We start from the raw sequence: 14,553 nt of genomic DNA, 5'->3' as shown, positions 1-14,553 counted from the left end.
CTTCTCATTATAATAAGTAACACTTTTAAATCAGGCTACCTATCTCTAACTCCTCGTTAAGCCCCTCAGGTGTCATACTATTTAAAGTAAATATCCAGAAGGACTCCAGCTTACATAAACCTTTCACCTTCTGGAATTGACATTGATATAGACTCCATGCCAAACAGTTCCAAGCCATCTGTACTACCCCCATGTGTATGTTTAAAATGGTGTGGAACACTGTACTTATTTTTTTTGCTCTATAAATCTACGGTGCTCACCAAAGCGTGTGCACATGGCTCGCACCGTCCTACCTACATAGAGAAAACCGTACATGACAAATTGGGTGCTACAGAAAATTAACTGTTTTATATGGAAAATACGTCCATCTCTGCTGGCAAAGGTTTTTTTGGCCATGAGAAATGAACTTACACGCCTTACATTTACTCAGCTTACACTTGTGGCACCCTATAATATAAAAAAATTGGGGAATATTGTTAGCCTTAAAAGTGTGTTTTTCTCTTAGGTGGCTGGAGGCAATTCATTCATGTCTGCCTAACTTCTGGAACCCCCTTGATGGTTTATGTAGGCCACAGCTATGGGATTGTTTGACTTCACCCTGACTGGGCGACCATGAAGGAGAGAGGACCAGTGTAGCAGAGTAAATCTTATATCTCTCAGTTCCAGAATATTGATGAGGAACCTCAACTCCTGTGGGAACGAGGTTCCTTTTCCATGTACAGTCAGGAAGTTTTAGTCCCTGTCCCAGCCCTTCAGACTTGCATTGTTGTTACAACCTCCCAGGGAGGGGGGAAGGAGCAATTTTTCTGATTTCTATCTCTGAGATGGAAATCCACCACGCCAGAGAAATTTTTCCTGGCTGAGTAGCAGTAGTGGGAAGGGATCTGCCTGTCCCACATCATGAGAAAGTTGAGCTGCAAAGATCTTGAGTGAAACTGAGCAAAGGGAACGGCAAAAGATGCCACCATGAGGCCAGAACCCTCATGCAGAAGCAAGTTGGGATGCCTGGTTGGATCTCAAAGAAACAATAGTTTCCTGGAGAAGGAGAATTTTTGCTTGGGCCATGTCCAGGATCAGCTTCAAGTTTTCCAGGTGACAGGAAGGCTGCAAAGCAGACTTCTTGAAGTTTATCAGCCACCCAAAAGTTTAAAGGAACTGGATTGTTTTTTGGATGTTGGAAGACAGGTCCATGGCTGTGGGATCTGGATGCCTTGAGATCTGCACAGGGTCAGGAGGGAAGCAAGCACCTTTGTGAAGACTCTTGGTGCAGAGGAGAGCTGGAATGGTAGGGAGACATAGAAATTTTCAATCCCCACAGCAAAGCCTAGAAACTGTTGGTGTGCAGGAAAGATAATAATGTTAAGACAGGAATCTCAGATGTCCACTGATACCAGAAGTTCCCTTGTTCTGAGTGCAATGACAGATCTTGTAGATTATACGATATATAGGTACACACAAAAATCGGTTTAGAGATATTAGGTCCAAAATGGGGAGAATGTCTGAATAGGTCTGAGTAAAAGTGTTTGAACCTTTCCACTGCAAGAACTTTCATTACCACTTCTTGAGCCTGAAGTAGGTTTATGATAGCGCACAAATCTGCCTGTCTTTGAGGTGAAGCTGGTAGATTGGAGAGTAGGAATTGAGGAGAGGGCAGAGATAGAAATTCTATACTGTAGCCCCTTAAAAAAATTATTACACACTGGACATAGAGGTCCTGGGTGTCTCTGATCCAAACTGGCACAATGGCGAACAGATGTCCTTCCACTCTAGAGAGTGAGGGCACCCCTTCATTGTGAGGAGGGTTTATGGGTAGGCTTGGAGGGCTTATAGGTCCAGGGCTTGCAACAAAAGGATGGACCAAAACTCACTTTTGAAAAACCCCTTTCAGTTGGAAGAGGTATTGGTAGTATTCAAAGGCTTTGGATTTTTGTGGGATATAAATACTTTCCTCCCAGTAAGTTCTTTAATAAATGTATTAAAGGATTCGCCAAACAGTCTTAGCAGATCAAGCCTCTAAACACAGTACTCTGTGCATGTGTACAGAGAACAGTGTTATCCTAGAGACCTAGCGATTTCCATTCTCTAGGACACAGGTGTCAAACTGGCAGCCCTCCAGCTGTTGCAAAATTACAAGTCCCATGAGGCATTGCAAGGCTGATCATTACAAGCATGACTCCCACAGGCAGAGACATGATGGGGCTTGTAGTTGCACAACAGCTGGAGGGCAACCAGTTTGACACCCCTGCTCTAGGGGGATCAACACAAAACAACAACTACAAAGGCATGACCTGTAAATGTTCCAGGAGTCCAGGGTCAAAGGCAGGATCATTCATTTGCCAAATACACTTAGCAACAGTCTGACAAACCGACACGACCACAATCGTCAGTTGAAAGGCAGCACCAGCAAAGGTTGCCTTAAATAGGGCTTTGAATGTCTATCAACCCAATCCTTATAGGAGGGAGCATCCTCAACAGAAACAATGAAATGCTTGTTGAGAACAGAAATGGCAAAATCCAGTACTGGGACGGGCCATTTTTTTCATAAATTCCTTGTCCATAAGACATACCTCAGCAAAGAATTTTGGAGGAAGGAATACCTTTTCAGGATTTGGCTAATGCCTCTGTAAAGCACAGTTAATTTGTGCAAGGGAAAGGACTTTGCCAGCCTTTCTGTACCCATAGATATTCTGGGTGCTAGTACGCACCACAGCAATTAGTGAGCTCAAAGTGGAAATCATATAGTGTGAAGCCTTAGTCTGTGACTCATAAAATGCAGGAGGTGAAATTTCCTCTGCAGGATCCTCTTCTGTATTAATTAACCTTCCTTTTTATGAACCTTCAGAGGTTAAGGAGTTCAGTGTCAAACTCCTGAATAGATTCAGGGGGTGGAGAGGCAGAAGAGCACTTTTGTGCCCTAGAGACCAAAGGTTCTAGAAGGGCAAAAAGTTTCCAACTAAATCAGACATAGTTGCCTTAAAATCTGCCTTTGTCAGATAGGCGGTCTGTTGTGTGCCTGAGAGGGAGCTAGAATTAGAGGAAGGAAGCTGTGTCAGTATATAACCTTGCTCTGGTGCAGGAGATCAGCTATTGCCTTGATTGTTTTACAGGGCTTTCTCAGTGCCATTTGTAGCATGAGTGCTATTAGGTCTTTTTTTTCTCAGCTCCTTTGTACCTCGTCTCTGCCATTGTTAAGCAGGTGGTTTCTCTGTGGGGCCCTCATGAAATGGATGCAATATGAGAAGTTATTGGCATGTTTGGGAAGAGCGACAAGATAACCCAGGTGGGTCAAGGATCCAAAAATCTGCCCTGAGCCCTGAGCAATCAGATCTTGATAAAAGTGTCAGTCAAAGAAAAGTTAAAAAGAATGCTTTAGAAGACTTCTCCATATCAAAAGGGGTCCATCACTGAAGGACACTAGCAAAAAATTGGAGTGGGTGTGGTTTTATGAGGGAGCACTGGGGGCATTCCCCACAAAGCCTTTGCCTGTGTCCAATCATCTGACCCATAGTCTATCACTTACTGTCCCCTACAGTACAATTAAGATATGGTTTTTTTCATCTTCAACTGTCCCTCTGAAACTGGTCACCATGACAAACAAAGAGAGTGAATCTACACAGTTTGGACACACAGCAAACAAAAACACTTGACAGATTTTGAACTTCTTGCTCGCGGTTTCCAAAATGTTTTGTCTATAGATACACTTTAAATGTATTTCCTATATACTCTACATTTGGATTCTATCATCGTTTCTTACCACAATCATGATGTATTTACGACCTTGCTCATGGAATTCTTTGACCATCTCTGCATAGTTCTTAAAACGTGTCTGGTCATATGTGAAATCTCTGTATGCATCCATGTAGTCAATGTCATTCCATTGTACATCCTGGGGAACATCATATAGGTGTGAAAAGATTACACATCAGAATAGGTTAAAAAACTGTCTTCTCTTGGTCACCATTTGTTTTATTTCCTGACTTTCTGGACATTACTCTGGTAGAGCATTCAAGGCAGCCATTAAAAGAACCTCCTCATATGCAAGATATGTCAGCTGCCACTGCTCCAACACAGGTGCTAGTTGCCTGGCACTTGCACACTTTTGGAACAAATTTGCAGATCAAGAGTTCAGACTTTAATGTGAGTCACCATTTCAGAACTATTATGCAGTTACTAAGGTCAAAGCCATGTGGCCATAAGATGGACATGACAAGTGTTTTCAGAATTCAGTCAACAGTGTTCGTATACATAATTCATTAGTGTTTTCAGGAGGTGGTCAACAGTGGTTGTCTGCATAATGTAGTAAATTGTACATAAACCTCAACAATATACTTTTCTCCAGTCCATTCAAATCAAAACTTTGTGTAGAAGGATCAACATTTTCCTGAACATTTCATCCCCACGTTAAAGCGTATATCAAAACAAACATACAAAAAATGTGCAGTTCATCTCTGCAATACGTACACCTTTTCCTGTGTTTTACCCATTAAAAGACCCGGGAATCCACTGTACAGACTGGGAGAGGCAGAACTAGTGGCCAATCACATGTTCTGCAAAACACATGAGCTGGCAAGAAAATGTTGACAGTAGGAAAAAGCAGAGTGAACAGAGATTTTTCAGCACTTTTACTGTACAATCACAGGTTGGGGGCAGAGAATAGATCAGGTTGTATTCCTTAAAGCTGAACTCCAAATTAATACAGCACTGTATTCATGAATATATAATTACATATATACTATTTTAAGCCCAAGCAGTATAAGCACATGAAGTTGACCTGTTTTCAGCCTCTTGCGGTCCCTGTACAGCAGAGGTCAGACTAGACCTGGGCGATTTTCTGCAAAAAAAATAAAAAACTTGATTCACGATTCAAATCGAGTTTTTTTTTTTGATGGACACCGGACCAGTCCTGAGGAGCTGTGGGCAGAAGTTTTTCGGCCTAGTCCGCGGCGTCCGGCCTCATGGACTAGGCCGAAGCCACGGCCTCACCTAAAAACTCCTGCCCGCAGCTCCTCAGGACCGCCACTGTGTCAAAACGATTTACTGAAAATTTGAATCGATTTGACCTCTCAACTTGATTCAAGATTCAAATCGATGTTTTCCCCAGCCCTAGGTCAGACTGAGAAAAGGAGAAGCATTGCAATCAACTGTGCTGTGTTGCTCATGCTAGAAGAAGGAAGCAGAATGACATAAAGATGAGCTCATCAGCTTGCTGCTTCTTTTTCACTGCCCAATCACCAGCTGGGGGAAGGACAAGACCTGTATTTGTTACGTAACCACAGCAGAGAAAAATCAGGTCTACGTTCTATAGCAGTGTTGTGTATATACCAGGATTGGAAGGACGGAAATACAAATCTTCTTGTACAACTCTTGTATATGCATTTCATCTGTATATACAGCATTGCTCTGAGTTCAGTTTTAAGATTTATGAATGAAGAATTTAGAATGTTTACCCTAAGAAGAAATAATGTATAGGTTTTTCTGTCCTCTTACCAAAGGCATATTGGCCGTGCTCATGTTTTTCACCACCTCCCGAGTCATTTCAGTAGTTGAATATCCCCAGCGACATATATGGAATCCAAGTCCCCAAAAAGGTGGCATGAAGGGAAGTCCTGTGCAGAAAATGGATAATAAAGATGATAGTTCAGTTGTAAGAGACTAATATCCCCAAAGACCAACCTTTTCCAAATTTCAGTTTTAGTTCAAATTAAAGCAAAACAAAATTGACAATGTTACACTATCCCATAGAGGCTAATAATTATAAGAAATGTTGCTTTGAAGCTTAAAAAGAGGTCTTGAGGCATAGTGCATTAGTTGCTCACCAAGGCCCCTTTCACACTACCGCGACTTGAAAGTCATGCGATTTTGCCGCAATTTTACAGCGATTTAGACACAATTTTAGGAAATGCCTGTGTAAACTTGAGGTCTTTGGACTTCAACTCGCATCAAAGTCAGACCAAAGTAGTACAGGGACTACTTTGAAGACGGTGCAAATTGAGGTCACACAGATATGAATGGCACTCATTGAAAATTATGGGGTACGACTTGTCATGCGACTTTGCAGTCCCAAGTCGCAGGGCAAGTCGTACAAGTGTGAAAGGGGCCTAAAGGATTTTTTACGTGATGTTACTCTCAGAAGGAAAAACAGTTGCCTAGAGGCTGCTGTGAGTAACATCAAATGCCAATCAAATGTGGCTCTGACTATGGCTTTCCCATAGGAAGGAATAGAGCTGCAGCAAGCATGTGCCACATCAAGCACCTGTGCAAGTGAGGTCACACAAAGAGGGAGGCAATCGGGAATCGGGATGGGGAATTAACCACTTTAAGACCAGGCCTATTTTTCAAACCTGTTTTTTACAAGTTAAAATCTTTTTTTTTTTTTGTGCTAGAAAATTGCTTAGAACCCCCAAACATTATATATATATTATATTATATATTTTTTTTTTTTCTAACACCCTAGAGAATAAAATGGCGGTCGTTGCAATACTTTTTGTCACACCGTATTTGCACAGCGGTCTTACGAGCGCACTTTTTTTTTTTTTAGGAAAAATGCACTTTTTTGAATTAAAAAATAAGACAACAGTAAAGTTAGCTTAATTTTTTTTTTTTAGGGAAATATGATGTTACGCTGAGTAAATTGCTACCCAACATGTCACGCTTCAAAATTGCGCCTACTCATGGAATGGCGACAAACTTTTTCCCCTAAAAATCTCCATAGGCAACTTTTAAAAAATTCTACAGGTTGCATGTTTTGAGTTACAGAGAAGGACTAGGGCTAGAATTATTGCTCTCATTCTAACGATCGCGACGATACCTCACATGTGTTGTTTGAACACCGTTTTCATATGCGGGCGCTACTCACGTATGCATTCGCTTCTGCACTTGAGTTCGGCCGGACGGGGCGAGTTAAAAAAAAAAAATATTTATTTTCTTATTTATTTTATTTTTTTTTTTTTTTTTTTTTTACACTGTTCTTTTTTAAAAAAATTGTGTCACTTCTTTTCCTATTACAAGGGATGTAAACATCCCTTGTAATAGTAAAAAGCATGGCAGGACTACCTAAATATAAGATCTGGGGTCAAAAAGACCTCAGATCTCATATTTACACTTAAATAAAAAAAAAAAAAGTCCTTTAAAAAAAAAAAAAAATGTCTCTTTAAGAGCTATGGGCAGAAGTGACATTTTGACATCGCTTCCGCCCTGCAGTGGTATGGAGCCAGGCCATCTTCCCCTCAGTCAGCTCCATACCACACACAGAAGAGGACCCAATCGACTCCGCCATTGCCGGCTGCATCGGTAAGCGGCGGAAGGCACCGGAGCGTGGCGGGCCCTCCCCCCCACCGATAAAGTGATCTTGCGGTGAATCTGCCACAGAGACCACTTTTATCTGAATGCGGACCGCCCGCTGAAGAAGAGGATGCCGGGGTTATGGCAGCTATCTGCTGCCATAACAACGATACCCCTCTTCAAAGTGCCACCGTATTTTGACGGCGGGCGGTCCGTAAGTGGTTAAAGGACATGTACTCAAAAGGTACAGTAAGTGAAGTGTGATGGTTGCAATAAATTCTCCAATAGGATGCAATTCAATAGTAAGCCTACATTCACACCGGAGCGTATTTTTTCTTTCAGGCAGAAAGTCGCAAGTTTTTATGCGTTTTTTGCCACATTTTTTGCCACGATTTTGTACAGGTCAAAGGATCATCAATGTAAAAAGCAGAAAAACGCCTGTAATCTGCCTAAAAAAAAGCTCATGTACTTTTTTGAGCTTCAGTCGTTTTGCTTCAGGTGACAAAACGCTCAGATGTGAACAGGTGTCATTGAAATTAATGGGATTTTGCTTTTTGGGCGTTTTTTCTGGCGCTTTACGCACGTTTTACGAGCTGAAAACGCTCAGGTGTGAATGCAGCCTAAATTAATGAACAGTATGTACAAACAAAATTGTTGATGTTTACCAATCACTTCTTGATACTGTCGTATTACAGCCTTGGGATCCGGGCCCAAGAAGACATAAAAGTCTAAGATTCCTCCTGTGGTTCTCCAAGTCAGGGCTGGAGCTGGCTGCAACAGAACATCTACAAACAAAACATATGAGCAACAGTAAGTTGATAGTCTCAGCAATTATCAGCGAACAACAGAATAGAAATATAGAAAAGAATCAAGTGCTTAGAAGTATAAGCAAATCATGCAGACAGCAGTATAATCACAGCTAGGTTTTCAGAAACTGGTATTGATTGGGGTGGGGGGTTCTTAATTTTTCACTGCAGGCAATTCTTTTTTTTACATTAAGCTATCATCTGGGAATCTCACTGACCGCTGATAACACATTGGATGTTAAGGACAGGACAGCGACCCCCTCCTTAACAACCATGACAGTTACTGGTTGTTAAGGACGCCTTGTTTCTTAACAACCAGTACACATTCCTTACATTCCGCATGCCTTGACAATTACTGCATGCATTTAACTATTTATTTCCCTCAGTGAACAGAGTTTAACACCTGTTCATACGGTATTTAGAGAGCGTTTTCAGCATTTTGCTGCAAATACCGCAAAACCGTATAGTGAATTGATAGTTTCAGAATCGCATGCGGTATCTAGCAAAAATGTGTCTGGACATGGATACTCACATTTAATAAAAATCATTAAAGCAAAAAATGTTTCTGCGCTCCACGGCTCGGAACCCGGAAATGATGCAATAACGCTGTTAGTCCCGTCTTACGCGTTTCCTCACTGGGACGTCATCTGGAGCTTTAATGATTTTTATTAAATGTACCCATCAGTATTACTAATAAATATTTGGAAATTTGTATGGTATCACACTTTGGTGTTTCTTTCCTCTCTACATGTGGGCAACATTTAAGAGGTTAACAGGAAGGAGACCACTTACATCACAGACAAGGAGGCACTTGGAGGATACAGGACGGAAGTTTTCCTACTCCACAGGCTGCACAGTGGCTCATACTGTGAAAGTGAAATAACTCCTTGTGGGGTGAATTGTGGGGTGAAGAATAGCGGTGAGTGCATTTCTTATGGGGCACTGTTTTCTAAGAAGCACAGAACAATTTGAAGGAGCACATTGTCACTTTATTATTGGACTTTTTTTTTTTTTATATACACCAGGGTTTAAGGACGGTATATGCATGTTTCTGAGCTCAGTTTCACAGCAATACTATATACAAGTCATATATGTTGTATTTATTGGCACAGAAATGTTACTTTGAATTGCAGATTTTGCACAGGATTGTGGATTTCACATAGGAAAAATTAGTGCTTTTTTACATGTTTTTTTATTTGTCATTTTATTTTTGTTTGAATGCACATTGCTTATTTATAATACATACTGTTATGTCCCGTACACACGGTCGGATTTTCCGACGGAAAATGTGTGATATGACCTTGTTGTTGGAAATTCCGACCGTGTGTAGGCTCCATCACACATTTTCCATCGGATTTTCCGACACAAAGTTTGAGAGCAGGCTATAAAATTTTCCGACAACATAATCAGTTGACGGAAATTCCGATCGTGTGTACACAAATCCGACGGACAAAGTGCCACGCATGCTCAGAATAAACAAAGAGATGAAAGCTACTGGCCACTGCCCCGTTTATAGTCCCGACGTACGTGTTTTACGTCACCGCGTTTAGAACGATCGGATTTTAGGACAACTTTGTGTGACCATGTGTATGCAAGACAAGTTTGAGCCAACATCCGTCGGAAAAAATCCTAGGATTTTGTTGTCGGAATGTCCGAACAAAGTCCGACCGTGTGTACGGGGCATTAGAAGCTATCAGGAAGTTTACACAGTAGGATATTGTAACGAGCCCCTTGCTCGCTCGGTTCCACTCTCCCGACACTCCTCTGCAGCTATTGAATCAGATTGCAACGTCTGATGGTTCGGTCATCAAATGCTCTGGGATTAGAACTTCAGCTATGTGGCGTTCTAACCCAGTTGTGATAGCTCAGAACAAACACCAGGCAGGCTGTATGTAAGTTCAAACAGGAATCTCTTTTATTGCAATATACAGGCTCTTTTATACACTAAAAGTGGAGGTGCATACTCATACCGACTCATATTACTCTAACAATACACCTGTAACCTAATTAACATGAGCTAATTAACTAATCCCTTTAGACAGCCTAGATGACTCAGACATGACCTTTAGGCCAGACTGGCCGTCTTGTAGTTCAGAAAATCCAATCAACATTATTACAATAGCAGAGTTAATTAAACACAAACAACAATGGGGATCTAATGACTCTTAGATCCCATACTAGAGACTTATTTACAATACACATTTTAGCAGACAACAGGCAGGTAGCTGGAATTGATGACATTAGCATTTAACAGTAGGAGTCCCAACGGTATGAATCAGTCACTATTCCAATATGGCAAATCCAGGGTCCCCAGAGTCTGTGTGTCCTGGGGGACCAGGACCCGAATCCGCAGTAATACCACCTCAAGGGTCCCCAGGCATGCAGCTCACAAAGAGCACCGTTCCCCCAAATGCAAGGGCCCATGATCGATCGGCAGGAGGCTAGCATACAGTCCCCTCCAAAAGTCTCTCTCCCGGCTAGGTCTGTCACATTTCTCCCGTTTCGGCAGGAGACTAACACAGGAGGACACCCCAGACGGGTTGACTCCGAAGTTAGCCAGTAGTTCCAGTCCTCTAATGCCTGTACCCACACAGTACCCCAAAAAAATTGTTCCAAACAAAGCATTACTCACCCAGCCAACCTCTGCCTCTCTCAGAGAACATATCTGCCGCTGGGGAGAGGCCTGGACTGGCCCTTCCCCCTGGAGTCCTTTCTGCCGCTGGAGAGAAGACAGGGTGTCTGGGCTCACTCCGTCATGCTGTTGGGGATCTGGGCCCACTGCTCAGCATCTCTGGGGTATATAGGTGGAGACTGAATTCCCTTCCACCTTCACAGGAAATCCATCCTCTGTAAGTTGAGGGCAGAGGCCAGCAGTACTCGGCCCTGTTGCCAGCCCTTCTGCTGGAAACCCCACACCATCTGCTCCGGCTAACTTTTGGGGAGGGACGACGAACACCTCCTCTCCCTTCTCCCCCTGTATCCTGACCTGCTGCTGGGAAGTGACCACCTCCTTCTCACCCTGAGCCTCCGAAACCAATGCAGGTGTAGGACAGAGATCTTGGACCCTCTGTCCGGTTGCCAGCTCTTCAGCTGGGGAAGTTCCTTGTGACTTCACAGATACTTCTGTTGGTGCTGGGCAGAGCACAGTGAAGTTTGGCCCTAATAACAGCTCTTCTTCTGCTGGAGGCTCACCAGGTTGTTCTTCCTCAGCAGAAACGTCTATCAAATCCCCTGTCTCTGCAACTGATTTCTGGGGATAAAGGTTCACCATCTCCTCTCCGTGGAACCCAGAAGATGCTATCAGTGCTGGGCAGAGCACAGTGAAGTTTGGCCCTAATAACAGCTCTTCTTCTGCTGGAGGCTCACCAGGTTGTTCTTCCTCAGCAGAAAAGTCTATCAAATCCCCTGTATCTGCAACTGGTGTCTGGGGATAAAGGTTCACCATCACCTCTCCGTGGAACCCAGAAGATGCTATCAGTGCTGGGCAGAGGTTAGCAGAGCTCTGCCCTGTTGTCAGCACTTCAGGTTTGGGGACGGCAATCTTCAGATTTTCCACTGCCGATTCTCTGGCATTCTTCTGGACAGGCACATTCCTCCATCCAAGATCATCCAATGCAGAAACAGGTTCATCAAGGTCAGTCAGCACTTGCTGCATCCGCCATAAGACCTCCGCCTCCATAGCTGCGGGTGCAGGTTGGCAAAGCACACCGTTACTCTGCCACATTGTCAACTCTTCAGCCAGGATTTCAGAGTTGTCAACTGGTATTTCCTGATAGTCCCAGGCAAAGGGAGCACCACCCTGCTGCTGAGCAGAGTCTAACAGCTGTTTGTAGGCGATCTCCAGCTCCCATTCCTGAATGGCCAGAAACTCCAAATCTTCCTGTGCCCAGTGCACTTCTGAGACATTCAGTCTCCGCTCTCTGTGCTCCATTATTTCCTCCAAGCGCCACTCCCGATCACTCCCAAAGTCAGGGTCCCTGGACAGCCTCCAGTACAACAATCCCAGGCCATCATAGTCAAAGCCTTCCGTGGGGCTGTAATCCGCTGTCCACGAGCACACTTGGGCTACATACCACTGAAGGGCTCTGTAGCTCTCGTCCAACCGCATTTCTGCCCGGATCAGCCTGCTTATAACTCAGCTGTCCACTCCTGGTTCGGCTGTTCCCCCAATAACAGCAATCGTACTTCATACTGCGACCAGTACCTTACATGGATGGAGGGGAGAACTTTTCCCTGGTTTCGCTGCTCACGGGCTAGCGCTTCCTTTCAGAGTTCGCAGCGGATAGAATCAAACCATCCTAGCAGGACCTGCTCTGATACTGGTCCTCTGTGCTGTATCTGCTTCTCTCGCAACCTCCTTCTGAATTCCTCATCCATGGTGGCTGGTATTTCTCCTCTCCTGCTATCCTGCTACCTTGGATCCAGGTGATGGTTTGGATGTGTTCACGGCAAGGAAGCATGATCCCACCATTCCCTCCACGGCTCTCAAGTAAGTCTTTCAGCGTGGCTCTCCTGCAGGCTGGTTTGGAGTGTCCCAGTAACTGACAGCTCACAAAGAGCACTGTTCCCCCAAATACAAGGGCCCATGATCGATCGGCAAGAGGCTAGCATACAGTCCCCTCCAAAAGTCTCTCTCCCGGCTATCCTTTACATTTTTTATTTTCTGCACCTTGTCACTTTTTGCATTAAATGCACCCGTGGTATAAAGTATTAAGAGGTTGCAGATTACCTCTTAAAAAGAGCAGCGCCATATCTATCCTTCCCTTTTTTCACATTTTTTCTAGATTTACCTTAGGGTAAATTTATTGATAGAGGCTGCAGCTCTTCATATATATTTTACATTTAATTTTCATTTGTACCATAAGCGCGGGAGTCAAATCTTTGATAATTTTATTTTAAGTGGCACTAAAAAATAAATGAACAAAAACAAATTAGAAAAAAAAGTTTAAATATTAATGGTTGAGACAACAAAAATGAAAAAATAAATAAATAAATAAATAAATAAATAAATAAATAAAGCAGGAGAATAATAACTAAAGTCGGCCACAGATGGATTGATTTTTTTTCCTGCAACCACAGGAAAGAAAACCAGTCAGTGTTCAGTCAGGAATCCCTTCCGCTGAGCCACTGTGTTCTCCCGGCGGGGGGGGGGGCAGGGGGAGCTGTCCTGGCCGAAAGAGCACAAAGTGATTAGCCGCCAGCAATAATCGCATGCAAAAATCTGACAGGCTGGTTTTACCCAAGTTGCCATCGGTCAAGTTGGGTACATACAGCCTGCCCATAATTTGATCCTTATGGCCGGCTTAAAGGGGTTGTAAAGACTCATTTTATTTTTTTCCCTATAAAAATAACAAACATTTTATACTTATCTGCTCTGTTGCAGTGGATTTGCACAGAGCAGCCCGGATCCTCCTCTTCTCGGGTCCCCACAGCAAGCAGCGTGCTATGGGGGCACCTGAGCCGCGTCACAGCTCCTTGTGTCCATTCAGACATGGAGCCCCGACCCAGCCCTGCCCACTCTCTCCCCTGATTGGCTAGCTAACTTTGGTTGACAGCAGCCAAAGGCGCCGCTACTGTGTCTCAACCAATCAGGAGGGAGAATCTCGGATGACTGAGACACGCGTGGACATCGCTGGACAGAGAGGGACCTCAGGTAAGTATTAGGGGGGCTGCTGCACAAAGAAGGCTTTTTAACTTAATGCATAGAATGCATTAAGATAAAAAAAACTTCTGTCTTTACAACCAATTTACGGGGAGAAGAGGAAAAAGAGTGTATTGAGGGCTGATTAGGGTTTAGCACTGTGAGAGCAAGAGGGACAATGAAACGATAAGATGCATTCCCTCCACCCCAAGGGTCTAAATATTGAATTTGATCTTATTGCTTCTTGTGAAAGGGAGAGGGCCCTGTGGATATACAGTATCTCACAAAAGTGAGTACACCCCTCACATTTTTGTAAATATTTTATTATATCTTTTCATGTGACAACACTGAAGAAATGACACTTTGCTACAATGTAAAGTAGTGGGTGTACAGCTTGTATAACAGTGTAAATTTGCTGCCCTCTCAGAATAACTTAACACACAGCCATTAATGTCTAAACCGCTGACAACAAAAGTGAGTACACCCCTAAGTGAAAATGTCCAAATTGGGCCCAAATTATCAATATTTTGTGTGGCCACCATTATTTTCCAGCACTGCCTTAACCCACTTGGGCATGGAGTTCACCAGAGCTTCACAGGTTGCCACTGGAGTCCTCTTCCACTCCTCCATGATGACATACAGAGCTGGTGGATGTTAGAGACCTTGCGCTCCTCCACCTTCTGTTTGAAGATGCCCCACAGATGCTCAAAAGGTTAAGGTCTGGAGACATGCTTGGCCAATCCATCACCTTTACCCTCTGCTTCTTTAGCAAGACAGTGGTCATCTTGAAGGTGTGTTTGGGGTCCTTATGTTGGAATACTGCCC

The 14,553-nt window shown here is 43.5% G+C and overlaps 1 protein-coding gene across 1 annotated transcript in view; it reads right to left on the bottom strand.

Moving 5' to 3' along the window:
• The window catches only part of GAA (alpha glucosidase), a 140,175-nt gene that overhangs the window by 86,116 nt on the left and 39,506 nt on the right, over positions 1-14,553 (bottom strand). Inside the window, exons 6-8 of the mRNA XM_073608206.1 lie at positions 7,947-8,066; positions 5,488-5,606; positions 3,755-3,886 (exon numbers count right to left, since the gene is read on the bottom strand). Of these exons, the coding sequence (XP_073464307.1) occupies positions 3,755-3,886; positions 5,488-5,606; positions 7,947-8,066 (371 nt within the window). The remainder of the gene's footprint in view (positions 1-3,754; positions 3,887-5,487; positions 5,607-7,946; positions 8,067-14,553) is intronic.

The sequence above is a fragment of the Aquarana catesbeiana genome, linkage group LG12 (assembly GCF_042186555.1).
Source record: "Aquarana catesbeiana isolate 2022-GZ linkage group LG12, ASM4218655v1, whole genome shotgun sequence".
NCBI classification, from domain to species: Eukaryota; Metazoa; Chordata; class Amphibia; order Anura; family Ranidae; genus Aquarana; species Aquarana catesbeiana.
Note: the sequence above shows the minus strand (reverse complement) of the source record. Positions and strands in the feature narration are given on the sequence as shown.